The sequence below is a fragment of the Labrus bergylta genome, chromosome 9 (assembly GCF_963930695.1).
Source record: "Labrus bergylta chromosome 9, fLabBer1.1, whole genome shotgun sequence".
Taxonomy (NCBI): Eukaryota; Metazoa; Chordata; class Actinopteri; order Labriformes; family Labridae; genus Labrus; species Labrus bergylta.
In genome coordinates this window covers 22,536,013-22,563,050 of record NC_089203.1, presented here as the reverse complement: position 1 = coordinate 22,563,050, position 27,038 = coordinate 22,536,013, and the positions used below count along the sequence as shown (strand labels likewise).

The 27,038-nt window shown below is 40.8% G+C and overlaps 1 protein-coding gene across 1 annotated transcript in view; it reads right to left on the bottom strand.

The window, feature by feature from the left end:
- Positions 1-27,038, bottom strand: part of fat2 (FAT atypical cadherin 2) — a 113,526-nt gene that overhangs the window by 74,896 nt on the left and 11,592 nt on the right. The window contains exons 2-6 of the mRNA XM_065958899.1: positions 20,968-24,234; positions 19,337-19,648; positions 9,074-9,132; positions 7,927-8,238; positions 6,515-6,722 (exon numbers count right to left, since the gene is read on the bottom strand). Of these exons, the coding sequence (XP_065814971.1) occupies positions 6,515-6,722; positions 7,927-8,238; positions 9,074-9,132; positions 19,337-19,648; positions 20,968-24,220 (4,144 nt within the window). The 5' untranslated portion in view covers positions 24,221-24,234. The remainder of the gene's footprint in view (positions 1-6,514; positions 6,723-7,926; positions 8,239-9,073; positions 9,133-19,336; positions 19,649-20,967; positions 24,235-27,038) is intronic.

Genomic DNA, 27,038 nt, shown 5'->3' with positions numbered 1-27,038 from the left:
GGCTGAATCAGACGCAGCATCGCACATTGCCGGCTGTCGTCTCAGCGTGGAGGGAGGAAGATGTACTGTAGAATCAATTTTTCACTTTACTGATCATCTCCAAGAAGATATAATATCCCCCGACAAGCTTGGAGATTTCATTCCCTGTGGGGTCAGCCATGCAAAAAATATCTTTTACTCATGGTACTGGGAGAAAAAAATGTGCACGCCAAAATGTCATGCTACACAGGAAAAAAAGGATCGCCTATGCAGGAATTTCACTGACATTTTTATCCATTCATCCGTTCTCCCATCCATCTTCTGCATGTTTATCTGGGTCAGGGCTACGGTGGAGCCCATCAGTCATTTAACAGGCCTTCCTTGACTTCCTTCAGTACCTGCTCATATGACGCTTTGTGTGACACATGAGTGGAAATCAAATGCAGAGATGCAGAAATGGAGGTCAAGGTGGAGAAGGTTCAACTGCTCAGACATTCATCCTCATTTTACACAGTAGCAGCTGGCATAAACACAAACACGAAAAGAGAATAGCATGTGGAGAAAGAAGAACATTTAGGTCATAAGAGACATAAACTCTTCTTAGTACTTGATGGAGACCAAACCAGAGCTAAAAATGGGTGTGAATACAGGATCTGCCTTGCAAGTTGGGTTTAAAAAAACGAGGATACTAATGGATTTGTCATAAAGAGGAACATGAAGCAAATTTTAAAGTTACACAGTTTTATATATATATATATATATGTATAGATTCAAAATAGCAAAAGCCTATCAATTATTAAAACCTTGTTATAAGATGTGCATGCCAACACGTTCAAAATAGTGCCAAGGTTAAAAAAAAAACTATTATTCCAATTTAATGGAAAAGGAAGTAGGAGATCATAATTGGATTTTGGGGAGATTTCTAAATTCATTATAAACTAGATTACAGCTAACGTCTCTTAAAGTGATATTTTTGGGTGGTTTTTACCTTTATTGGATAGGGCAGCTGAAGAGAGAAAGGAAATGTCCGGCACAAAGAGTGAGAGAAGACGTGCAGCGAAGGGCTGAGGCAGGACTCGAACCCATGGTTGCTGCATCGAGGACCAAAGCCTTCGTATGTAAGTGGGGCTCATGCCACATCCACCGGGCCACCAGCGCCCCACTGCTAATGTCTTTAAAGTTGGTCCCATTTGCTTTCTGCACAGACGTTGTACATTGTATAATGACAATAAAGACATTCTATTCTATTCTATTCTATGCTGCAGTGGTTTTATTTGCTGACATAATGCACGTCCCAATTTCCTAATGTTTGTTTAATAAACCTTACAAATTTTTCCAGAGCAAGTTATGTCAAAAAATCTTTGGCTAGTTGCTTTGGACCTTAACAGTCCTCGGGTGATAAATCCTGATGATTTAGGTGACCTTTCTTCAGGCCCACCATGGAGCCAAATTCCAACCAGATACCCAAATCAACAAGGCACCAAAAAGACAATATCAGTATTTTTTTTTTAAGGTTAGAATACAGATGCAGCCCATCCTTCACTGCTACCCTCAGGGAAATGTTGACATCTTTGTGCCTCAAGAAGAACAAAGAGCATGTCGTTTGTTTTACCTGTCACTTTGGTATTGCTTTGGGGTGTTATTGCTTTTTTGAGAAAATGTACTGTTTTCTTAGAGAGCTCAGACTGGGTGCCAACCTTTTTGTATACATTTCTCTGACAAATGGTTGAAACAACTGAATATGATGCATTCTGAAGTTAAGATTTGGAGTGGAATATCCTTGCTGACTTGCACTCTTGGCTCTAAAAGGACCAAACTCAGATAGGGAAAGGGTTTTATCGCAGTCACTAAGCAGCTATAGACGGAAGCAGACATTCCCTTCAGGGCATTCTGAGGATGGAAAGTTAAAAAGACCAAAAAACAGATGTCATTTCAGCTGTAACTTCCTCCAATAATGGCTCCAAGGCATACTATAAGTTGGTTTAATTTCTGCACTTGTCCTGTGTCTGCCTCAGGGTCTCCTTTTGGTACACCTGCCTCAGCAGCTCTGCTCAGAAGAGGACAAACTGCTATGTGCACACAATATCAAGTCAACGTTCCTGCAGAGAGAACATCCTTTTCCCTGCTGTTGTCTTCTTTAAGTCACTGCTCAGAGGTTGTAACAACAGATGAGGGTCGGAAATGAAGGGCTATTGATTCTTTTCTTTGATGCACTTCCTCTTAAACCCTGCTGTGCAAGACAGTTACACTACATCCCAAGTGAGGAAAATGTTAAAACTTCTCTGAGAAGGAACCAAATTAAGTTATTTACGATTAGTTATGCCAAACCCACTATCAGACTTTTTCCATCTCAGCCTTGGCCAGAATGACGGATAGACCTTAGTTTAAAATAACATGACAAAAGTGTTTTTTCAACCTTACTGCGTTCCTATCGGGGAACTCTTCAGACCTGGACAAGCCTGAACTCATCCAATCACAACAGACGCTCAGCTCTGACCTACAGAGGACAAGCCTTGTCCTCCAGCAGAGAACCACGACCTCAAACCTGCAGCTTCTGACCCTCATCCCAACCACATCGCCGCCAGCTGGGACACGCTTCAGCGCTAAGATAGATGGACACTGAATCCATCAACAAACAAAGCAGAGAGAGAGCCCCATGTCTGCTCTTTGATACCGTGTCCCTGATTTTCTATTTCCACTGGGCTCTAAATTCAGCACAATAGTTTTGTGCAAATACACAGGAGTCGGTTTGAGTTGTTTTGACAGCTAGGGAAGTCTTTATTTGTCTCTCTGAGTTATCTCATGGCCCGAGAGCCTCTATAGGCATCTGGGTTCTGGTGCTGGAGAGGAGCCGGACGATGACTATCTGATCATATCTGCATGGCAGAGGAGTCCTGTGACACAACAACATTCCCTCATCTGCCAACACTGAGATGAGGGTCAGTGATACCGGGTCCATTATTGTCTGACCGGGGAGCAGACAATAATGGAAGGAACTTGAATAAAAAGAGTTCAGTATACAGTCTCGAGTTAGGTAATGTACTGTAATCTTCAAAGTAAGATTGAAATAAGACTGCAGGGGGAAATGTCATGGTTCATTCAATTAAAAAGATAATTAGATGAGAAGAAAAGAAGAGGATTGGTCGGACTAAAAGTTGACAGGCTTTCAGTGATAATTACTGAGTGACGTTTTGAAGACCACACAGGGGGAAAAGCGCTTCACAATTATCCAACATTACAAAAAAAAAAAGCCTTATGGTCTGATTAATTGAACATGCAGCTTTCAAAGCTTCTGAAAAATATGGAATACATCACAGAGCAGAGGTGGGAAGTTGCCTAATAAACACTTAACCACAGAAAACTTTTCCACTTTATTTCAAAGATAAATATTGCACTAACACTTTACTCCAATCAGTTACCTCACAGCTGCAGGCCATCACTTCATTGGTGATTTTTCACAACATAATAGATTTAAAACAATGTCTGTCAATGTCAAAGAAAAGTTCAATCATTACGATGTTTTTGTGATAACACCTTTCGCTGGCATCAAACCAACTGACTTTTCAAAAGATGTTACTGTCACAGATGATTTTAAAAGAGTTTTGGTGTGTTGTGGTGCCTCTCTGCCATCTCAACCTTTTGCTGGAAATTCGTCATAAATTTCCAGTTAGGTCAAATATGAAACTATTGATTTTTAAAGCAGAAATAAACATGTTTACAGCCTGGTTTGAAAAAAGGCTTGTTCACTAGAGCTCATTTCTTTATTGGTTTAAACTGAAAAGGGATTGGCCAAACAATGCATTTGTTTGGATTATATTAAAGCCCACCTTTGCTCCACCTCTTTGCCTTTTTCTAGATTGATCAAAAGTCTGGGTGAGTCAGCATTTCCAATATGGCGACCACCTTAATTGTTCTTCATAACATAGGTCTTCATTGGTCACTGACACTGCGTCCATGCTTTTTACAGTTCATGGATAAAATATGTCATAACATCCAGTCACACTTCTCACGGTGCTCAGTGCTGCTCTGATTCTTGAAACCATACAAATGTCACAAGACGTAACATCCGGCTTCAGCAGCTTTGAGACAACTGAGAGTCTCTTCAGGGATGCAGAGAGGGTTTGCGGAGTTCTGGCACGGGTCTAGCCTGGCACAGCAAACTGAACAGGAGGAAGCACGATATTTGTCTGCACACGCTGCTGCCCCGCCTGGCAGGAAACGGCCTGGGAGAACCCTGATGTGTTTCCTGGGAGGCTGAAAAGGAACGTGACACTGACACCCCCTGATGGACTCTTCATCCAAATATGTTGTCTTTTTTTTGTTGGAAAGCCCTCTGTGGCGGTCTTCCTCTTTATGCTTGAGAAGCCAGAGAGAGAGGCACAAAAGGAGGAAGAAGAAGAGGAATGGCCAACCGTCCTGCCTGTGGTGATCTGGCAGGTGATGAGAGGAGAGACACTGCTGATTTATCCTCACAGAGAGAATATGTCCTGCTGAACCGCTGACACAGAGACCTTTTTTTCCTCTCATCCCGCTCTTTTTCTCTTTTCATCCATCACTCCAGGGACACCTAAGCTTCTGTGGTTGCAAGGTGGTGTTCTCTATCTATTTTTTGCTTGCAATGTTTCAGTTTTTCTTAAGTCTGTCTAAAATGTATGGAATTACATTAAATTAAAACTGACTAAAAAATGTATTTTTTACTGCTTTACTGTCCATAGTGTTTTCTTTGCAGTGTTTCAAGTAGGCTGTATTAGTTGAAAGTGAGATACACAATTTGGAACTGAGGAAAAAAGCTAAATGGTTTTAAATTTCAACTTTAAAATACATTACCGGTACACTCTTTGAGTAAATTATAAAATTAGATTAAAAAAACTAAACAAAGAAGGCAACCTATAATGGGCGATTGTTTTGTATTTCCCCAAAAATTGCAGGCACACTTCTGCACAAATATATATTTTTTTAAGGGTTTTTTTTGTTCTTGTTTTTTTTGATAGTCATAGTTGGAAAACACAAATATATTTCTACAGTCTTTTTTTTTTTAATCCATGCCTGGAAATCCAGACCTGAAATTTCCCAAGAAAATGATTATTTTTCAAACTCATTCAGGCTGCAGAGGAACCCTGAACATGCAAAATTAAGGTGAACGAGGTCAGTGAGAGCTAATGGCCAAACCTAAGCCTTAGATTGCTCCTCAGAGACATGTCTCGTCTGTGACAGAAAACATACTTAGAAAGATAAATCCTATAGATTAAACGATCACATTAGTTACCTTCAAAACAGAAACTAAACTGCCATCACCACCACTTCAGAGCTCTATGCACATCTCCCCTCTCATGTTATGTCACCGACGGGTTCTTAAAGCTTCAGATATTTTGAGTTAAAGTTGCAATTCTTAGACACTGGGAAATGTCCTAACCATAAGATCACTAGTGTCCTCAAACGTCTCTGTTGCATCCTGCGTCAGTGTTGCGTCAGGTTATGAGGACGAACACAAGTGAAGCACTAAACAGATGCAGGGCATTCGAGGCAGCCGTCGTGTGCACACAAACGCGTAGTCAAAACTGTTAACCCAGTTCTTTACATCACCATCTCTGTAATTTAAAGGGTTACTGGGAGAAAAGCTTGTTTGCTGTTTGTTTTTTTCTTTTCATATGTGTATTTTCTCCTAAGTCCTTTTGTGCTGTGTATTTTTGCACATTTGTTGATGCAAAGGCCTTTTTACCTCTCCGTAAAGGTGCTGCATTGATTAAGTTTCATATGTTTAGTGCTTGCCAACAGGAATGACTGCAAATTATGTGGGGATCTACTGAAAACTCATACTGGTGAGTTTACTTCTGCAGTCTCTATCAGCTGCATTTGAACAACTGAAAGTCACATGAAGTCTGGCCAACTGACTAAAACACCTCTGGGAAACATTTGATGATGCAGAGGATGATTGAGGAAAACCTGTAGTTGATCAATGAAATAAATCACAGCACCTTAGAAGAAAATGAGTCTTGGAAACACTTTCAAATCACAGATTGATGATGTGTAACCGTAAAAATATCAGGGAGTAAATTCACTCTAATATTGTTTGCCACGGCCCGGCTCTGCTTCGGTATCAGTCACTGCTGCCGGACTCTGCTGACCTTTAGAAAATAACTTGCCTCCCGTTCAGATGGAGGCTCATTCAGATGGATGACGGCTGCAACCTGCTTGTATTCTCAGCACTTAGGCGCAAGTGGCAATGCAGAGAATGTCAGAAATCTTTCCTTATGTGTTTGCTTTTTACCTCGCCTCAAGCAGAGAAGGAGAAACTGTGATCTATGAGAAGTAGTTAGGCAGTGATCTCTGAGCCCTGATACTGAGGAAATTCATATGAATTGTTTTCTCCTCCATCCTTTGTCTTCTTTAAGAGATCATTGCCCTCATTTGTGTGCAGCTTGTTTTTCATCAGGGCCTGAAGTTTGTTCTGTTTCCTTCCCCTCACCTGCACAGCAAACAACCCTCGATCAATACTCGGCTCGATGCGTGTGTGTTTTTTTGTATTTCCCCTCACCTGTGATATCGAACCACTTCTGCCGGTGCGTCTCGGTCATGATGATGCCCACCATGTAAGTGAGGGGCTGCGTTTCCATGACGGCAAAGGTGAAGTTGGGCTCGTCGAATGTGATTGGCTCGGCAGAGGGCGGCGGGAGGGCGATCCACTCGATGTCAAGTCTCGCTGTAGAGGAGCGCGATGGGCTGCCCTGGTCTGTCGCTTTAATCTGAAATCAATTGAATAAATATTGAAGTTTCATTTCATGTGAAGACTAGCTAGGCCTCCGTAACACTAGTCACAAAAATATATCCTGAAAATCACGATTATGGAAATCCACCAAATGAACATGTTAAAAATGTATTGTATAGTCATTCATTATAAAACCGAAGTAACTATGTCGTCCCGTCCTTAATGCTAACATCAAATAAATTAGATATTTCCATGATGTCATCCCAAACTATAGCTGGTTTAAAGTTGTAAACTAAGTAAAAATGTCCCATCATCAATTTTGTTAAATGAGATGGCTAAATAAAGTATTTTGTTCTTGATTTAGCCACTTTTACTTTTTACTACATTGTAATTTTACTACATTTTTACAGGCTTCCACCAATCAGGACCAACTTAAATTGTTTTAGAGTCGGATTCTAAGTCACATTACATGTTGAATGATTGGTTTTCTGCCTTTTTCAGTCTATTTTTCTGGTCCGAGTTAAACAAATGTGGCACAAAAACGGAGAAATTTGGAGCTGAATTTACAGGTTTTCTCCTGCACTGTGCCGTGAGAGTGAGTATCTTCTTCCCTTTGTTGCTGTGTTGGCATGCACATTTAAAGTAGCTAACTCTCTATTGTACGTGCTAATCAATCACTCAAGCACAGGTGGAATATTTTAATAGGCAGTCTGAACCCTGTTGTTAAAAATCCCGAACAACAGGAAGTAAAACTGCATGTACACTTGCTCATCGTGCAGAGAAACAAGCTCTTAACGAGCGCTCTGTACGTCCACCGGGGGAGTACAAAAAAACAGACTTTTAAGATGTCTCTGAAATCCTGCGGTGCTTTTCTTGCAACTGGTTAACCTCAGTCACTTCTACAAAAGCTGAGTGATGACAAGGACTGAGAACATGCGCTGGTTTCAGAGCAGGTGTTAGAGAAGTGCCTTTCAGGGTGTTAAGCACGGGTAATTAAGCCTCTTTAGCAGAGCTGGTGGGCTCGGCCAAGACTTTTTAAGTGTCCACACCTCCTACAGAGACACACAAATGAATCAGGACTCTTCAGAGAGAGTATTTACCCCAAGTCTTTATGAATACAAACTCATAATCACTCCTGGTGAAAGATATGAGGCGTGTTTTGGCTGCAAAGCTGCACAATTCAATGTGGTTAAATGACACGATAATAACAGACAGCTGTAGATGGAGTCCTTGAAACTCACCGTGAGAATACTGTAGTTTCGAGGCCAGAAATCCCCGAGCGCCGTCACTACACCAGTCACCGAGTCGATCTCGAAACGCTCGTCCTTGTTGTCCTGGAGCTTGTAGGTGACCACGGCGTTCGAGCCCTCGTCGTCGTCGTGGGCGACCATCCTGCACACTTCCTGTTTACCGGCCCGGTGCAGCTGTTCAGGCAGCGTGACGTGGAAGAGCTTGTCAGTGAATTTTGGTCGGTTGTCGTTTGCGTCCAGAACTCGGATCACGACGGTGGCGGTGGAGCTCAAAGAAGGCGTCCCATTATCAGAGACGATGACCTGAAGAGGGTGAAGAAAGAGGAGTATCATCATAATGTCAATCTGGTTGAAAGCTTGTGCAGAATATAATAATTAAGTTGTGAAAAAATAACTGTTATGAACTTTTCCAGAGTCTCTTTTGGGACGATGTGTAAAGAAGGGCACACTAAATGCAAAGCCACCAGACTCCATAGACAGAAACACTGTCTCTCACAACAGACTGTTGCTGTTCTCTTGCTGCCTTCATGGATTCATTTCGTTTTTGTGTTATTGCTTTTTTCTGCATTCTAATTGTTTTAACACAACAGAACAAATGAACGTGCAAGTTAAGTGTTGCTCTACAGGCAGCAGTAAAGCAACACGTCCCAAACTTTTTGTTTTCGCAACAAGAATACCTTCACACAAGAGAGTCCAGTCTGCGGTGGAGATCCACCGCTTCAAGGTGAAAGTCTGCATCACACTTTTTAATTTGTTGATTTGTTTTTGAGTAAGAAAACACTGTAGAGCTAAGGAGTAAGATTCAATAACAAATGGTCAGTGGAGACACATGTAAAGAGACTTTATCATCCCATGTGTGAACAGATGTACTCAAAGATGTCCATGTGTGATCACATCACCCAGGACACATGTTAATATCAGGTGTGAACAGGCTGTAATCGACATGTTTTCACTCGTTATGTTGTCCTTATAGAAGATTTGTAGTGCAGTGTGTGGGTCTGCCGATCACATTGTTTAGGATTTATTGATACTCAGAACATCTAATGCTCAACAAAAACAGCAGTTTTTTTTTTTTCGTTTTGCTGTGTTTCACCTTGAATCGGAAGGGAAATGAAAGTGTTGTTTTGAAGAGTCTCACCTCGACAGTGTGCTCCGCCTTATCCTCCCGATCCAGCGCTGAGTGAGTCCTGATAACACCTGTGCACACACACCAAACACACACACACACACACACACACGCACACACGTACACAGAGTCAATGGTGGAAGTCTCAGTCCCGGGAAGTGAGAGTACTAATTACCCCCAACAAATAAACACACACAGTTAGGAGAGTTACTGCTACTGTTGTTTTAGGTGTGTGTATGTGTGTGCGTGTGTGTGTGTGTGTGTGTGTGTGTGTGTTTTGTTTCTCGCAGAAGTGTTCACACCTAAGAAAACACCTTTGGTTTATGGATGTTGTTCCTGCTGTTGTTTTGGTACAAATGTGTGTGATGGTGAATAAAGTAACAGTAGGCTTGTGTACGTGCAGTGTGAGTTGTGTGTCTTATTTTTTTTGAGCCAGCTGGATGAAAACACAAGCGTTCTGCTTTTGAATATATGGGGAAATTGTGTTTTCCAGGTTTTTTTTTAGTATCTTATCAGGATACCTACATTTTTGCAGCTTCCGCCTTGTTAAACCATGAAAGTATATATAACCACATTATAATAATGATCAAAATAAAATTAATTTTCTCATAGAAAAGTGATTAAAGATCAAGTAATTTCTGGAACTTTCAACTGCATCTCATGGTCTTTATCTGAAGAGAAAGTTTGCTTCAGTTGTTTTCTATATACATGAACATGATATAAAATGGGAAAGGGTATGATGTTGGGAGAAGATGACCGATGTCCAAAGCTACAACAACTTGGTAAAGTTCCGATCCTTCTTCGTGCATCTCCCTCTATCCCCTTTTTCAAACAGGGCGCGGCTGTTCATCATGAATCAAGACTTCTGTCTCTTAAAAGGACGTTTTTTCTTACCACAAGTTTGCAAAGTGTTGCTAAGTGTTGTGCTCATGATGGATTAACGTTGGGTCTTTGTAATAAAGCTATGAGTTAGGTCTTTTAACTGCTCTTTGTAAAATGTCTTGAGATAACGCTTGTTGTGATTCATTGATGGATAGAGTCAACGGAAGACACAACAGGAAGATGATTCAGACAAAAATAAGTTAAAAACAGAAACAAAGCTTGAAAAGGAAACAATTAACTAAATACATGAGAATGGAGTGAGAGAGTGGTCAATGTGTTCCTGTGTAATTAATATTTTAATTACTAGGGTGAAACTGTATGTCACAAATATCAAATGAGTGATTGTATTGTGTTAAGGAGAGAAGATATATATGCTGAATTTATGTTTAGAAATTGGTAGAAGAAGAAAAAAAACTTGAAATGAATGAATAAAAAAAAGAGATGTGTTCGAAAGCTTAAACATTCATCTTGAGGTTACATTTTGTTATGTCACACCACTTTGTTTCATCACCCTGTGGAGCACTTTAGAAGCTGGAAGAGGCAGGAGAACACTCAAGGTGAATATGAATTCAAATTATTCTGAATGATCACCAGACTCACCAATCAGAGAGCTCTCTCTCTCTCTCTCTCTCTCTCTCTCTCTCTCTCTCTCTCTCTCTCTCTCTCTCACTAAGTGACTCTAGTGTCAGTTGAACAAGCTAAATTAACTGAAGGATCATTTGATACAGGCTCAACCAGCGGCGCCAGACGTTAGCTGAGTGTCGGTTTGGTGAATCAGCGTGTCTGTCTGATTGTGTGATTCTGATACAACCTATAAACTATGTGGCTCGACAGGTTATTGACACACATGGGTCTGTGTACAGCTGTTTGTCTGATTGTGTGTCTAATCCTGGAAGGGCACTTCAGCCAAAGGGGGGGGGGGGGATGTTAAGTATTATTTTCAGGTCAAGTATTTGGAATTTTCAAGACTTGATGACGTCAGCTAGCGGCCACCAAAAAGACAGGATTAGATTGTTATTGTTAAGGATCCTTTTATAATTAGACCTATTTGTTGAAGACGGAAATCTTCGTCGTTAAAGATGAAACAGCCGCTTACAATCACGCTCTCTAAAGCCACCAGACACAATCGACAAAATCAGTCGATTTACCTCACAAGACCCTCAGAGTTTTCCTTTTTATTTTGTATAACTGCCTTTTGCTGTGGGAGTGTCTCCCACCTGGGGGAGGGGTTACTGCCCTTTGTGATGTCATGGAGGGAAAGCCTGTTCGATCACACAAGTCTGAAAAGCTGGGCAGGCAAAATATGGGGAGGATGAAGTTTTCATCACAGAGACACATATTAGTGTTTGAAAAAACAATGTGCAATATGTATGTTTCATAATATGTGAGCTTTAACTTCACTAGGAAGACAGGTGGTATGTTATTACGGTGGTTATTATGTTGTTTACATTGCATTGATGTTAACAACATTTACATTGCATTGATTTATTTTTGTGTTTATATGTTCTCTTGTCAAATGTAAAGAGTAGGACTTAGTAGATTAGTTAACAAGACTCTTTTTTTTTTCCTGGAATTGAACCCTTATACATTGATTTTATGAGGAATGGGCTGTTAGTCATTTAGATCAAAGTTGAACCATGTTAAGCTTCAGAATCCAATCCAAAATAGTGTTTTAATCTTTAAAAGAGAGGCAGATTATCGTCAAATATCCTGATGAAACAATGTGACACATTTTTTATTAATCAAACTAATCCATTCGTCAAAGAAATGCTTAATCCATGTCAGATTTATGTGACTTTTATGTTTCATAATATTTTACTTATCACATTTCTCTATCGAGTCTCTTCTTGTTTAATCACCTCTTTGAAGTATTTAGTTAGATTTTTTGTTGTTGTTGTGACTTCTCGATTTTTTTCTGCATCTGTGAGACAATTTTTGAGCTTTTGACCTCGTCGCATCTAATCTAAATAAATGAAGTGAAGTGTTTTAGGGCAATTATTAGCTCTAATAGGGACACCAGAGACACACACACAGACACTCGGGGTTACTGGCTGCATAATAAGAGGGATCAGCTGGAGGAGGGTGTGGATCACAGAGAAATTATGTCTGCATGTGTGTTTTTCCCTCTTTAATACCAAAGAGACAAGGAAAACCCCTTGTTAGTGCTTGGTGTGAAATGTTATTGATGCATATGATGCATATGTGAACAATCAGGAGCAATAAGGAGAATGCCTTCCCATACATATATATATATCAGCTGTAACTATGTTGAAAAGATTTGAAAGCATTGAAAGCAGAAGGGTGGAGGGTTTCCTACAAGCTTTCATTCTGTTCCCAAGTGAGTGATTGATTTATTTAAAGCGGCATTGGAAGAAGTCGATGTTCTCCTTGAGTTTGAACTTATCCATGCATGCGTCACCGTTTCAGCAGGTTGAGTTTTGTTAGGCTGAAGGCCAGGTGAGCACAGGTGGGCAGGACTCCAAGTACGATCCCTGATTCTTCCCGACACTGTTTATTCTCATTGCTTAACGACACAGATCGCCTCTGTGCCAGCAGGGGATGAGGTTAAGATCTTTTACAGATATAAAAAGAGAACAAGACAAATCTGGTTAAACTTCTGTGTGACAGTGTGCTTCTCTTTTCTGCCCCTGATGGTATTCAACACAGCAGGGAAGTCAGCTTCCTGCTTGCGTCCTGTAATTTTGATTTTTTTCAGCCTGTTCATTTATTTTCTTCAAAGTTTTTAATTTAGTCACCTCTCCCCTCGTAATAACAGCTACTTCTAACCTCTCCTTCAAAACACAGCAGTTCTAACAAACGTGCAACACATAGCAGAGATTGATCAAAGAGGCTTTAATCGATATGTAGATAAATCCCTAAGCAGAGGAGGTAAGAACTTATCCTCAATGCAACATCAGCTTACTTTTTGGAGACAGTGGAAACAGTTTGATGATGTATGTTTTAGCCCCTCTGCTTGTGAAAAAAAAACTATAAAGTTCACTCAAGGACTGTGTGTCATGGAGTTCAGTTATAAGTCAGAGGAATATGTTTGAGGAGGCAGACTCAGGGAGGTGTGGGAGCTTTTCTCTGTGAACTGATGCATGGGGTCATTTGGATTTTCTTTACGACAGTGCAAACACGCCCTGCTGAGAGGACATCATTAGGACAGGTGGGGCACAATAGAAAGTGTGCTTTTGTCATTAGCACAGACATGGGAATCAGGGCTAAAGCCTCGTCTGACCCTCGTTGCCTGTTTTCACTCAGCCGTGCTGGACTGTTTTCAAAACCCTGCGAGAGTAAACAGTGTAGTCCGGCGTGTCAGGGCCCGGTTTGTTTGTTTTGTCTCTCTCTCTAGACTCATCTCCAAGAAAGACTCTTCAGTGGACGATCCTCTATTTGGGGAATGTTTTTGGACATGGCCTTGTTTCACTCAGTGATGCTTATCTGTATTTTTAAGGGATAGTTCCAAATGAAGTGGGATTTAAGAGAAACGTTTCAGTAATACCAATCAAGCTGAAAAAAAAAAAGGCTCTCACAAAAAAAAGTCAGTGAGTCAAACAAATCAAGTGTGCAAGACAGGACTCCAAATTCACTCAGCTTTGCCCAAGAGAGGGGGTTTGTTTCTTGAACTTAGAATACTTAATGACCTCTTCAGTAACAAATGTATGCAAATTAAGCTAAGCCCCTAGCCACCAACAGCCCAATTCATCATTAATTACAAAACAAATCCCCCAAGCTGGCCCACACCCCGACCCTAAGAGTGCCCCTCATTATCAGATCACTATCTGATCTGAGACGGAGAGCCTCTCCTCTGCAGTGTTTACCTGAGCTACTATCGGTATTACTTAATGAATGATATAGTTTAATGGGTGGATACACTTTCTGAAGGTGAGCTCAAAGAAAAAAAAAAGTGAAACTTGAAGCTAGGCGAATTTTTTCAAAGTGATTGGAAAGAGTCAAGAAAAAGATACAGTGATGGGAACGCTGATAGCTTAGTGAAGCGCTACCCATGTACAGAGGTTATTATCCTCGTCGCAGCGGCTGTGGGTTCGAGTCCGACCTCGGCCCTCAGCTGTATGTCCACCAACTCTCTCTTCCCAAAATGTCCATATCTCTCTTTAGCTGTTCTATCCAATAAAAATAAAAACATTAAAAAAGTCCCCCACCTCCATTTTCTTCTGTTCAAAAATCCCATAAAAGTGATAAATGTGTCCGGGCACCGGTAGCCTGGTGGTTGGTGTGTGCGCCACATGTTTAAATCTTTAAATGTTGTAATTATAAATTATTTATTGAAAAGACCCAGTATTTTTCTACAACAGCGGATCACTGAAGTTTCTAGTATACTTTAAAAATTAGGAAAAAAAATGCATTTGTTGGGCATTATATGTTCTGCAGCCAATGGTTAGGAATCGGAATAGGAAATACTTTATTAACTTGTTGCTGCTTGCAAAAGGCAGACATTTCTTCAAGTTGCAAATGTACACTTTTTAAAACACAAGGTAGAACATTTACACAAGGTGGCACACCTTGCAACATTAATAGATGCTGAAAAATCAACAGATACGTGATCAAAACTAAACAGATACAAGAAAGCTACATAATAATCTGTTGTGAATACTTGGACAGCAGGATGCCATATGTGAGTCAACTTGAAGTAAAGTCTTTGAGAAGTTTTTGGACCACAATGGAGCTCTATGGCATATTATATATTTCTGAGAAATGACTTATTGGTATTTAGGTGAGCACGCAATTAAAGCTGTAGTAGATCAACTTGGTATCCATTGGTATCCAATCAGTGGATTTATTGTCAAACAGAGAAAATAAAGAATATCTCCACATGATCTCTTAATTGTTTACCATACCCAGTTCTCATTTGATGGCATTTGAACATTAAGTTTTAAAACTAGAGAAAAACAGAATGCTTCATTTAATATCACTCCGAGAATCTTCAAGGCTCTGCAATAATTTGAGGAATGTGCTGTTAAAAAATGCAAATGAGTTTGGAAATTCTTGACTTGACTTGCCTGGCCTTGCCAAACAAACAACTTTTTTTTTTCTTTTCTTTGAAAGTCACGAAAAATAATGAAACCTACGTGGAACTTGCACAACCAAGTGGCGGCAATTTTTCGATCATTTTGGCAATTTGGCGCACCCTCGATCCCTGCACCAACTTGTACAAGTCGGAGAAAAAAAATGTTCATAGCAAATTAAGAACTCAACAATAACAGATCCGACTGGATTTAACTTGTATTTTCTTCCTTCTCTGCTGAAACGTTTTTGAACTAATTCTTTAAGGCTGAATCAGACAAGACTGCGCTGCGGTATATATGCACACTGTAGGAGAATGAAAACTTAGTCAGAAAGCTGCACACAGCTGTGAGTCATTCATCCTGTCTGGGCATGAGAGGTTTCTACACCGGTCGGTTAGTAATGATGGGTTCATGTGTGAAAATAAGATAAAGTGGATCATGTTTTTAAGGTCAGGTTTCAGCAGCACGATAACATTGTTTAAGGTAACATCATCTCCCTCGTTTACCTGGATTTGTGTTATCACTAAGTCTGATGTCAGAGTTTTCATTGAACCCGTCAATTGGAGTGTTTCAAAGATCAGACTAATCTTGAATGAATGAATGAATGTATCGTCTTAATGGGCTTTCTTTCTTACTTGCCTTGATTTAAAATACATTACCTGAAGTGGACACTAAACTTTACACTCATATGATAGTTGAACATCTGACTCTAAAACAATGGACACTTATCTGCTCCTATAAGAACCTTCCAATCTCCAAGTGTCAGTGGATTAGTAAGGAGCGACACTGATATTTGGGTGATAAGGTCTGGCTCATTCCAGGTCATCCCAAAGGTGTTGAAGGTCACAGACTCGTCCAGCTAATCTGCACTAAACTGAGAAAACCATGGCTCAATGGTGTTGGCATTGTAAAAGGGGAAAATGTCATGTTGAAATGGGAAAGGGACAAAAATAGGCCACAAAAACGCAAAGTGATCATTGGCGTCAAGAATGAAGCTTAGAATGTTCGACTCTCTTCATTCTTTGAAAATTCGAGCTCCTACCCTCCAGACTGAGTTTCAGGCTACCAAAGTCCAAGTCCAAAGGTTACAGAATTGTTCAAGTTGGATGATGATCCTACTAATGACACATGTACTAATGGCTGATGCTGGTTTTGGATGATTGAACATACTCATCACTGCCAGTAAGCTGTTTTCTTTTCTTTCATTTTCATTCGCTCTGAGCCAAAACCATCAAAAGTTCACATTATTAAAACCTGGATAGAACTGCCTTTTTGGAGCTTTTGTTTATATTATATTATTTATTATTACAGCACTAATCCTTATTATGTTCTGCTCATTTTAACAACTTCATATTTCTAGTGTTTCTGTCATCAAATTTCTTTCAACTTTACAAGTTTGTTTTTTTTCAAGGTTTATTTTTGGGCTTTTTTTGGGCCTTTATTGTAGAGCTAGGAAAGTGGACAGAAATTAGGGAGAGCGAGAGAGAGTGGGGAATGACAACAAGTGGGAAAGGAACAACAGTTCAGATTCGAAGCCGGGTCGACCACTTGGAGGTCCTGCAGCCTCCATATATGGGGTGCACACTAACAACTAGGCTACCAGCACCCTGTTTTACTGGAAAATTATTATCCTCTCATTCATGCAAGAGTTCACCAATAACACTTGCATTTCAGTGTGGTTAGTTATGTCATTCCTTTCCGGATCTTTTTTTTTTTTTTTAATTGATATTTATTCTGACAGTATTGTTCTCTGTTGCCCTATGCAACTCTTACTTTTGGAAGCTTATAGAGATCAAATATTAGTTTCGAGGATAAAGTTCAGGAGCTTTACTGCAGGAAATTGGGTCATGTACATTCAAAAAATCGAAAGTCTTAACCCTATCCTCGGAGAGTAAAAAGCACACAAAAAAACACAATAATCCTTTCAACCAAACAGATTTCATCCTGTGCTAGCACACATGAGTAATGCATATCAAATACACCTGCTTTTATACAAAATAAAAGTTTGTTTTAATGCAACACTCTGTGCCTGTTACAACACCTCCTGTCACCCCTGCCTCTGAACGGTCTCTGTATTAACACAACTGGCCCTGCCTGTCTCTAATCCTCTGGTATACTGGCCTTAGGGTGTGGACAAACACCACAGCAAACTGGAGATTAGAAGAGTAGGACTGGGCTTGTAGCAGCTTGTAACCCAGAGCCAATGCTGAGCTAATTTGCCTGAACATCAAGGTTTGCACCAGGTGACTCATGTGCAACTGTCAAACATGAACACTGACATACCTGGGGGGTGGTAAACAGGCCTCCCCCCGATACTTTAGTTTTTCTACACAACTACTCATCCTTTCAAATGGGGATGAATGAGTTTGTGAGTGACCTTTGATGCAGCTTCTCATTAGGAAGTTTCATTTTCAGCCCTGTACTACTTGAGACACGCCCGAGTCCTGCATGGCTCGCCCTGCTCAGACTTGCAGCGGTGCATTAGGAGATATCAACCATTTTTCAACCACCCCCTCCTCTCCTTGTGGGAAATAACTCGCCGTTAGGTTTTATAGCAGCAGTAATACCCCTGAATCAAAATGTAAATCTGCCACTGGGACACAGTACGATATACTGATATGTCGAATCAATTTGCGACTGAAACAGCACAGAGGTCCTCCAGATGCTTTATGTTCACGGGGGGGGGGGGGGGGGGGTTGAATCAAAATGTAAATCAATCACAGTGTTGCAGGCAGCCACAAGGATGCAGGCAGCCTATAGATCTGTACAAACTGCATGTGAAATGGTTGGATGACAATGTGCAGGCTGATCCAATTACATCCCCTGTCCCAGAGTTCCTGTATATATATATCTACCTGCCCGTATGTTAAGTTCCTAAAAGCATCAATCACACGATGCAGGGCCACGCTGAACATGTCAATGTTTGTGCGGATGGTCACAAAGCTGGAAGGAGAAGCTGCATGAAGGATTTATATTCAAAAAGTCAACATATTAAAATGTTGAAGTAAGACATCCTCTAAGCAGGAATGTGATTGGTAAAGGACAAATAGCAACCTTTTTCGTCCTTTTAATTTAATTTCTAAGGCAGTTTCTGTATACATGAAGCATATGTTATTATAGTTCATATTTGAATGACGTTACTGGATTTACAGACCCTGTATCAGATGCTACTCACAACACATGAGCAGAACAGAGCACGTGCAGATCGTCTGCTAGTTCATTGATCTTAGGCGGCGATCTTATTCAGATAAAAATAAAAAGGACATATCCAAAAGAATCTGCAAACATAATAAGGTCGCTGTAAGTATATCAATGTAGTAATGTATGTGTTGGAAACACTGTTGTTGTTCGGGGTTTAACATTTCAGGTTGGAAAATCAATAGTTCTGTATAATTCCAGAAGAATCATATCCCTGCTTAGTGAAGGGAATGGGCATTTGAGACATTTGTCAGCAGCGTGTTTTATTTTATTGGAGTCTCTTAAGAATTTAAAAAAAACAAATGACTGAAAATTATTTGCATTAAAAATAATTAAGGGTCATTTCAACCATAAACAACATGTTTAAAAATGTGAGCTTAATTTCCATTGAATTCCAGCAATAATGCCAAATGATAATGGGAAAATTACATAGAGCTTTCTATTTGAAGTGAAGCTACTGCATTAAAAGTGTCATAAATTGATGCTGAATGATGATAATGATTCTATAATTATGTTGCTCAGGTTGCTGCTTCAGCGTCTGAATGGAGCTCCACTGATTTTACAGGCCTTTATGTAAAACAGAACACCCTCCAGGCAGAATATAACAAATCAGAAACACAGTAGGGAGGGTATTTTCCTTTTGCACACATTGCTTGAGTCACCAAAACTGAACTGTCAAAAATGTTTCTCGCTCTTTTAAGCAATCACAGGATGCAAAAAAAACATTCACAGGATGTTGCTGCTTCAAGTCCAACAGTGACCAATTTCTCTACTTTAGCTATAAAACACCAAGCACAGAAGGCAAGAGGGTGCCCATCACCTCTGTGTTTGATAAACAGAAAGGGTTTACTTTCAAAAACAGAGAGCCATTGGGGGCTCTGTTATCCAAGAGACAGGTAGGGGTTGATATCATGTTTATAAATGAGCAGTAGTCTCTTTCATGAGGAAAAGTTTGTGCTGTATAGTTTACATGGTAAGTGTTTAGTGTGCAAAATAGAGTGCTTCATTTGGTTTTTTTCTGCATGTGCAATCAACTGCTTTAAATGTGACCTCCAATAACTCTATAGAAGTGTAGAAAAGCAAACTTCCCACTGTTTGCATATTAAATGGATATGTTTTGTTCAAAAGTCGTACATGTTTCTGCTTTTTTACTTTTTTTAATTACCTGTTTTGGCATCCACGTCAAAGTACGTCTGATGAGATTCCAACATCTGGAAGGTCAGCTTTCCCTCAGAGGAAGTGTCCACGTCTATGGCAGATACCTGCACGACCGACTTCACTTTTTCCACGTTCTCTTGGACCGACGCAAAATAGACCGGCTGTGAAAGCTCTGGAGCGTTATCGTTAACGTCCAGGACCTCCAGGAAGACGTGAGTCCAGGAGATCAGAGGCTCAGTCCCCAGATCGGTGGCATAGACAGAAAGCCAGTAATGAGGCCTCATCTCCCGGTCCAATGTCTCCGTTGTTCGAATCACACCTGAGGCACATGAGAGGGTGGGGAATTAGAAGAAAAGTGTTTTCACTTGTTAAAGGCACACTGGTATTTATATTTCCTAACCTGCTGCTGCACCTTAAGAATGAATTAATAAGTGCAACTACCCTGGAGGGAGTATCAATCACTGGCTTTCATCGTCTTTAAGGTGCATGTTTGCATTTCCCAAAGTCTGGATTGGTGCCCAAAGGCTCAGCAACAAGGATGACACATCTGTGTTGCCAAAACTTACTCAAATTCTTCTTCGGTACACGTGAAACTAGATTCAACAGAGTCGTGTAGCAAATTGCATGCAGGGGTCTTAAACAGAGGAGATCTACTTCCTTCAAATAGTAGCTTTCAGAAGCAGTTTAAATTTGGAAACCCTGAGGGAGAGCCTTAAAAAAAAAAGCAACACAAAAAAAAGAGATGTATTTCTGCATGGTTCCAGTATGACAGCAAACTCTATTTGCCCTGATTTTATCTGAGCCTTAAGTGCAGCAGAAGGCTAATGGAATGCACTACGGTACATCGAGAGGTCGCAGAGTATCCTCAGCAGGGGAATATATGCTGATGGAAAATAGTCAAACCGCATCAAACAGAGCCCAGAGGAAATATTACGTTTACAAGCATGCACGTGACCAATCTTATTGCAAGTTTAAGGAAAATACACAAGGAAATGTATTTCTGTAAGAGAGCCTCTTTGAAATGATGTGAAGACATGTCACTGTGCTGATGTGCCAAAGCATTACTGGGCTACATTTACATTGAATTTGGTGTTAATGCAGACTGTACTTAAATATTGACCTAGAAGTGAGTGGTGAGGAGATTATGTCGCTGCTACATTTTGCTGTTGCAATTTCTACTCCTGTCATCCCTATTAGTAACCAATGCCAGGCAAATAGGGGCACCACAAACGTGTCAAACTGAGTCAATAATATAATGTGTCTTAGAACCAGTTGAAGAACCAGTGTTCAAATGTATCTTCTTTTTTTCAAACAGTCGTGCACTCGGTAGCACCAATTATGCTTAAGTTCAATGTAGCCTATTTTTAACGCTATTTCTAATTTGGACAATCTCTATGCACTACTCACATTAAGGTTGTTGCACCAGCTGAGATAGTAGGTAGAACCAGTGTTCAAAGGTAGGCATCTAATGTATTGGTTACACCTTAATTCTTACAACTGGCTCCTTGTTAGTCCTCCTTAAAACATGGAGAACTTACACCCAACAGTAACAACATGTGGTGTAATAAGTGAAAATTTAAACTTTTTTTTATATTTTCTTCATTGCCAAAAAATCATCTAGGCATGTAATCCAGTTACCTGTTTCCTCGTCAATGGTGAACACTCCGAGACCAGAACCTTCATGGATGTGGAACCTCACCACCCCATCTCGTCCCTGATCCTTGTCTGTGGCTTTAAGTGTGACCACAGATGTCCCCACTGCTGCATCCTCCATAACTCCAGCTTCATACGCAAACTCTGAAAACACAGGTCTGTGGAGGTTCTCATTCACATCCAAGACCTGAATCTCTACAAAGCAGGAGGACGAGAGGGAGCGAGGGAGGCCATGATCCACACCCCGGACAGTGAGGTTGTAAACTGGCCTCCTCTCAAAGTCCAGCTCCCTCTCAAGGGTCAAGGCACCGGTGGCGGGGTCAAGATGAAAGATCCCGCTCTCTGTATTCTTCAGGTTGTAGGTGACTAGGCCTCCGCTGCCCAGGTCCAAGTCGACACTCTCAACCCAGACCAGGACAGTTCCTACAGGTACATCCTCTGGGATTTTAACTTTGTATACTTTTGGGGAAAACTTGGGTGGGTTGTCATTTATGTCCTGCAAAACTACCACAAGGTCAATCATCGAAAACAGCTGGGGGCCGACTTTCGCTTGGTCTCTCGCTTCAATCCAGAGGTCATGCCTTGGTGAGGTTTCTCGATCTAAACGACCTGTCACCGTCACTTCACCAGTCAGTTCATCAATTCTAAACATATCTGTTGATGACAGCAGGGAGTATTTGATATTACCGCTTGCGTCTAAATCTGGGTCCATTGCCCGAGCTGTAAAAATAATAGAGTCTGGCTCAGTGTTTTCAGACGCACGTGTCACGTATCTGTGTTGGTCAAAAGCAGGAGGATTGTCATTGATGTCCATGACATTCACGGCAACAAACTTCCATGCAGATGTTTGTGGCATGCCCAAATCAAAGACAGTGATGTTCAGAATGTAGAACTCTTTACTCTCTCTGTCTAACGGGCACACTAACTGAAGGTCACCAGAGAAAGTGTCAATGGAGAAACAGCCATCCTCATTCCCACTTGATAAGGCGTACACGAGTTTACTGTTAAACCCAGTGTCGGAGTCTGTCGCCTTGAACTGAACAATGGTTGAATTCAGTGGATGGTCTTCAACAAGGTCAATTGAACCCGGGATGCTCAGATCAAACTTTGGAGAATGTCGGTTGGTGATGTGAATATCAGAGTATGTGTCTTCCTCTTGACTGGTCAAAATGGGTTTGATTGACTCTATGAGCTTATCGGTCAGCTGTTTGAAAATGCCCGTCTCCCGGCAGTGAAGCGTTGCGTCATCGCCCCTGTTAGTCACTGTTATCCTGATGACTGAAACTTCAGAATGATGCTTGCCATCTGTAGCTACAACTCTAAAAGTGAAGGAACCTGACCCCAGGGGAATTGGTTGTTTTAGGGTGATGACTCCTGACACTGAGTCGATACTGAATATTTGATGCTCATTTCCAGACTCGATGATATACCTCAACTGCTGCAGCTCATCTAAATCAATGGCTGACAGCTCTGCAATTGTTTTTCCCACATGTAAATCTAGAGGCACAGTGGCATTACAGCCTACCCTCTCAAACAGGGGGAAGTTATCATTGATGTTGTTCAGGGTTATTGTCACAGGGCATTCGCTGACCTGACTGAAGGGGCTGCCGCTGTCAGAGGCCCAAACCCTCAGGTGGTACCGCCGTTTCATTAACTCATAGTCTAAGTGCTCAGACGTTGAAATTACTCCAGTGAAGGGGTCTATTGTGAAAGGTAAGGGGCCTGAGTTGGCAATAGAATAAGTCACAAATCCGTTTTTGCCTTTATCTTTGTCTGTGGCTGATACTTTCAAAACACTGCTGCCAACAGGGATGTTTTCATCCAGCGTTGCCTGATACGAGGTTTGGGTAAACTCTGGGCTGTTGTCGTTTTCATCAGTTATCTCAACCACTATGTGGGTCTCAGCTTCACCATGATTGGCCACTACATCAAACTCATAACGACTCTTTCTCTCGTAGTCAAATTTCTCTGTGGTTATGATAATTCCTGTTTTAGGATTAATCTTGAATTTAGTGCTGTCTGGATTATTCTTGATACCAAAGGTCACATTTTGAGTTACTGAGTTTACGGAAACTTTAACTACATGACTTTTCAGGGGTGAAAACTCACTCAGTGTGACAATGTAGGTGTCTTCAAGAAATGCCAAGGGGCTGTAACGATATGCAGGTACATGGATTTGTGTAATTCGAGAGAGTAAACTTGGTGAACTCCTATCTTTAGCTTGAAGGGACAGATTCAACCCAAAAGGAGTTTGAGACCAGATAATCCTCTTTGTGGAGATCACTTGGAAGTCACTTCCACGCACACCTAAGGGGATTATCTCAAAGCACTTGTGGGGATCCCCTGCAACAATACTGAGGGATTCCACAGGTTTAACTCCTGCCTCCACTTGGACATTGATAGTTATTTTGCCATCTGTAGAGAATGTGGGCTTTTGGAGAGGTTTAATAACTGGGAATGAAGTGGACATCTTCTGTACATTTACTGTAACCCTGGCAACATTCCCAAATTTCTGAACCCCAGATATCTTCTTTGTTCTGTCCTCAGCTAAAACAGTAAGGTCGTATCTCTCTGCCCGGGTGTGATTGAGCCTTTTGACAACACTGACTGTGCCTGTGAAAGGGTCAACGACAAAAGGATGAGCTCTGCTGGTGAAGGTGTAATAAAACTCAGCATTGCTCCCAATGTCGGCATCCGTAGCGCTGACTTGCATCAAACTCGACTTAAGTGGAGTGTCCTCACTGATGGCGATACTGTACGAGGCAGGAAAGAAGAGAGGCTTTAGGTCGTTGGTGTCAAGCACCTGGATGAACACCTTTGTCTTCGTCTGGAAGTCAAAAGCTTTCTCAGTTGCCTTTACAGTGAGAGTGTAAGTGTCTCTAACTTCCCTGTTGAGTTGTGCTGAGTTACTGCTGCGTGTTTTGATCCTGAGGAAGCAGAAGTCTCCGACTTTCACTGCCTCTGCTTGGAAAAGGCTGTCATCATCACCTGAGACGACATTAAAATCAATTTCCCAGAACAGATCTGACACTTCAATGCCCATCTTTACTGGCGTCTCAACGTAAGTCCGCGGGGCAGAGTTCTCATTGATGGTAGCGTTGTAGAGATGGTGTGTGAACTTTAGCGGTGAGCTGTCTTTTCCTTTTGCTATACTCCCCTGACAGCTCACCATGTGGAGGAGGACTGCTATTAAAATAAGGAGAGTCGCTCCAAAAGTTGTCATCTTTAGTGCCTCCATTTAGATCCTCACACCTGGGAAAAGAACAGAAAGGGAAAAATCAGGAATAGGATAAGCCTTAATGGAAAAAAAATCAGTAAATAAGTCTGTATTGCCTTGTGTATCTGCAGAAAAATGTGTGATACACACACAGCTTTTATTGCTTTTATGTAAATGCACCACTCATTACCCCCCCAGCTCTATAAAGATAATAAAATGGACACAGAATACCCACTAACACAACAGCAGAGGTGAGACCTTTTGCAAGGTATCTCACTCCTGTTCAAACTTGCCTTGACCAAAGAAAGAAGGCAAAGTAAAACAACACATTGTTTCAGTGCCAGAAAATTGCCTCCAAGCCTTTCAGACAGGTGGCAGCCCGAACTCTTCCCCATAATTATTCCTTTGGAGGCCAAATACAAGCAAAATGTACTCCTCAAAATTATTACTTGTAAGCCTTTGTCATCCTAGAGCTATGGGGAGGGATTTGTAGTTTGATGACTCGGTATCATGAAGATGACAGTGGGTGGTTCAGTCCTGATCCCAGAGTAAATGGCTGCATGTGTACTGTAGGTCTTGGCTGATGATTGCTTTATGTGCATTAGACGTCCCTGGAGGCATGAGCCAAAAAAAATTGCTGGTTTCATTCTATACAAAGGATCAGGAACGTGCACTAATGCAATTGCAATATCAGTTTGAATTGCAGTATCTCATTTAAGATAGAGGCTGGGACAAAATGCTGGCATTATGGTAAAGAACAGACAAAGCATGCACTTAAGATCCATAGAAGAAAACAGCCTTGATTATTTAAGTACTTATATCTAACATGATGGCATTTTGTATAGGCAAAAAATTGTGTGTGCAGGAAACGTATGTCATATTCATTATGTTTTATTTTCTCACTTTCAGTTGCCTGAAGAGCAAATTAACCTGCTAGAAGTTTTTCTTGTCATATTCCAATGCCTTTCTTTTTAACCTAATCTATCTCTGTGAATCTGCGTTATTTATACTTTTATATTGCAGCTATGGTAACAAAACTGATGTAATCTAATTCCCTGGAATCATTACTATGGTTTAAACTCAGGATGTAGCATTCTCTGGTATGCAGATAGAGTTTATCGGAGCTCAGACTGATAAGATGTAGGAAAATTGAAAATATATCCAGGTGCATAAAGCCAGACGATATAAAAAATGTTTTCTACATTCTGAACACCATCAATGTGTCCTCATGTGAAGGCACATGTGACATATTAGCAACAAAAGTAATGGCCAATCTCTGTGTAAAATTCAATGAACATTCAACGTTTGCTCATTACTTTATCTTTAATTAGAGATTTTCATGCAACTGCCTCCCCCTGTGTATCTTAAAGCCTTTTCACACATGCACAAAACTCCTGAAAACTCCCATGTAGCTCACCCAATTTTGTTTTTGGGTGAGCGGCATGTATGAACGCAAATGGCTGAATTTTTAACCCGACACATTAGTGCATGTGTAAAAAGGGCTGTAGAGTCACAAGGTGGTGTCTGTTTAGTGACTTTCAAAGTATCATTTATCAGCTGTTACTCAGAGTGTTTGTCAAAGCCTGTCACATTACTGTAGGTCTTAGGCATGCAAAAAAAAACCCTAGTAGTTAGGGTTCAGAAAACACATTCACAAAATAATTAAATTAACGCATTTGCCACTATTCTTGGATAAGGATTGAACGACCAATTTATCTCTTCGAGTTTTAGCATTCAGGGGTTCTTTGGTTAATTTTGGATATGCTGGTCAAATCTTTTGCCCATGCCGGCAATACCACTGTATTGGAACAACCTACACTATGACCAATAAAAAAAACATTAGCAAGTCAGTGTGTATATGGAACCATTTGGATGTTTAAACTGCAAATAAATAACGGATAGGGGAAGCAGAAAAAAAAACATGTTCTGAAAGGAGGCTTTAAATCAGCTTTGACACAAGTCTGAAGGTGTCAATAGACTTTCATTTCTTCTCGAATGGAATCAAAAAGGCAAAAATTGGGACATGTTGAATACATGATTTAACTTGAGCCCAGTTAATTCACAGCCACACTATGTCAGCTTGAATTTCACAACACTCAGAGCTGACAGCAGAGAGAACTGGAGGGCAGAAAAGTTCGCCCTTCACTGCCGCTCTGACAGCTCATCCAGAGCTGAAAGCAAATCCTCACAGAACAATCTCCAGGGCAGAAATGCCGTTCCCCGAGATCAGAGATGAATAGATCTCTGCCATGCTCTTTTCCCCTTTCACTCCTCTGTAAAAAAAAAATAAGCTTGTTTAGATTATATGATGAAAGAAAACTGAACTAGATAAACCAATTACGCTCCGACTGTCTTCTCTAATTCAAAAACCCAAAGTGGCAAGATAAAAAAAAAAAGATGCTTCATTGCTCTACTGAGTTATGAATATCAGATGTAAACATTATCTCAAAATTGATTTGGCTTTATAAAAACAACCCTCTCTGCTTTTACAAGCCACTGAACATTCAGTTCTCCAGGTAGTCTGGCGCTGGAGGTTTCAGTGGAGGGTGACAGGTATGTGGGGTTTTATCTGCAGCCTGGGAACTTGGTGACAGATAATCAGATTACGAAAGTCAGGGTCACTATTTGGGTTTTGGAGGAGATTCAAGGCATCTTGTCATCTTGCGCAGTGTCATTTCTCTATCTTTAACATCTGCGAGGCTGGATTAAAATAGGTCTCAGCATATTTAAAACTACGGGAAGACTCTTTTTTAAGGGCTGGGCTGCTTCAGATCGTGTCTTTCTATTTCTTAAGGTATTCCTCACAGATCAAAGGTCTAGCCACATGTATGCATACAGA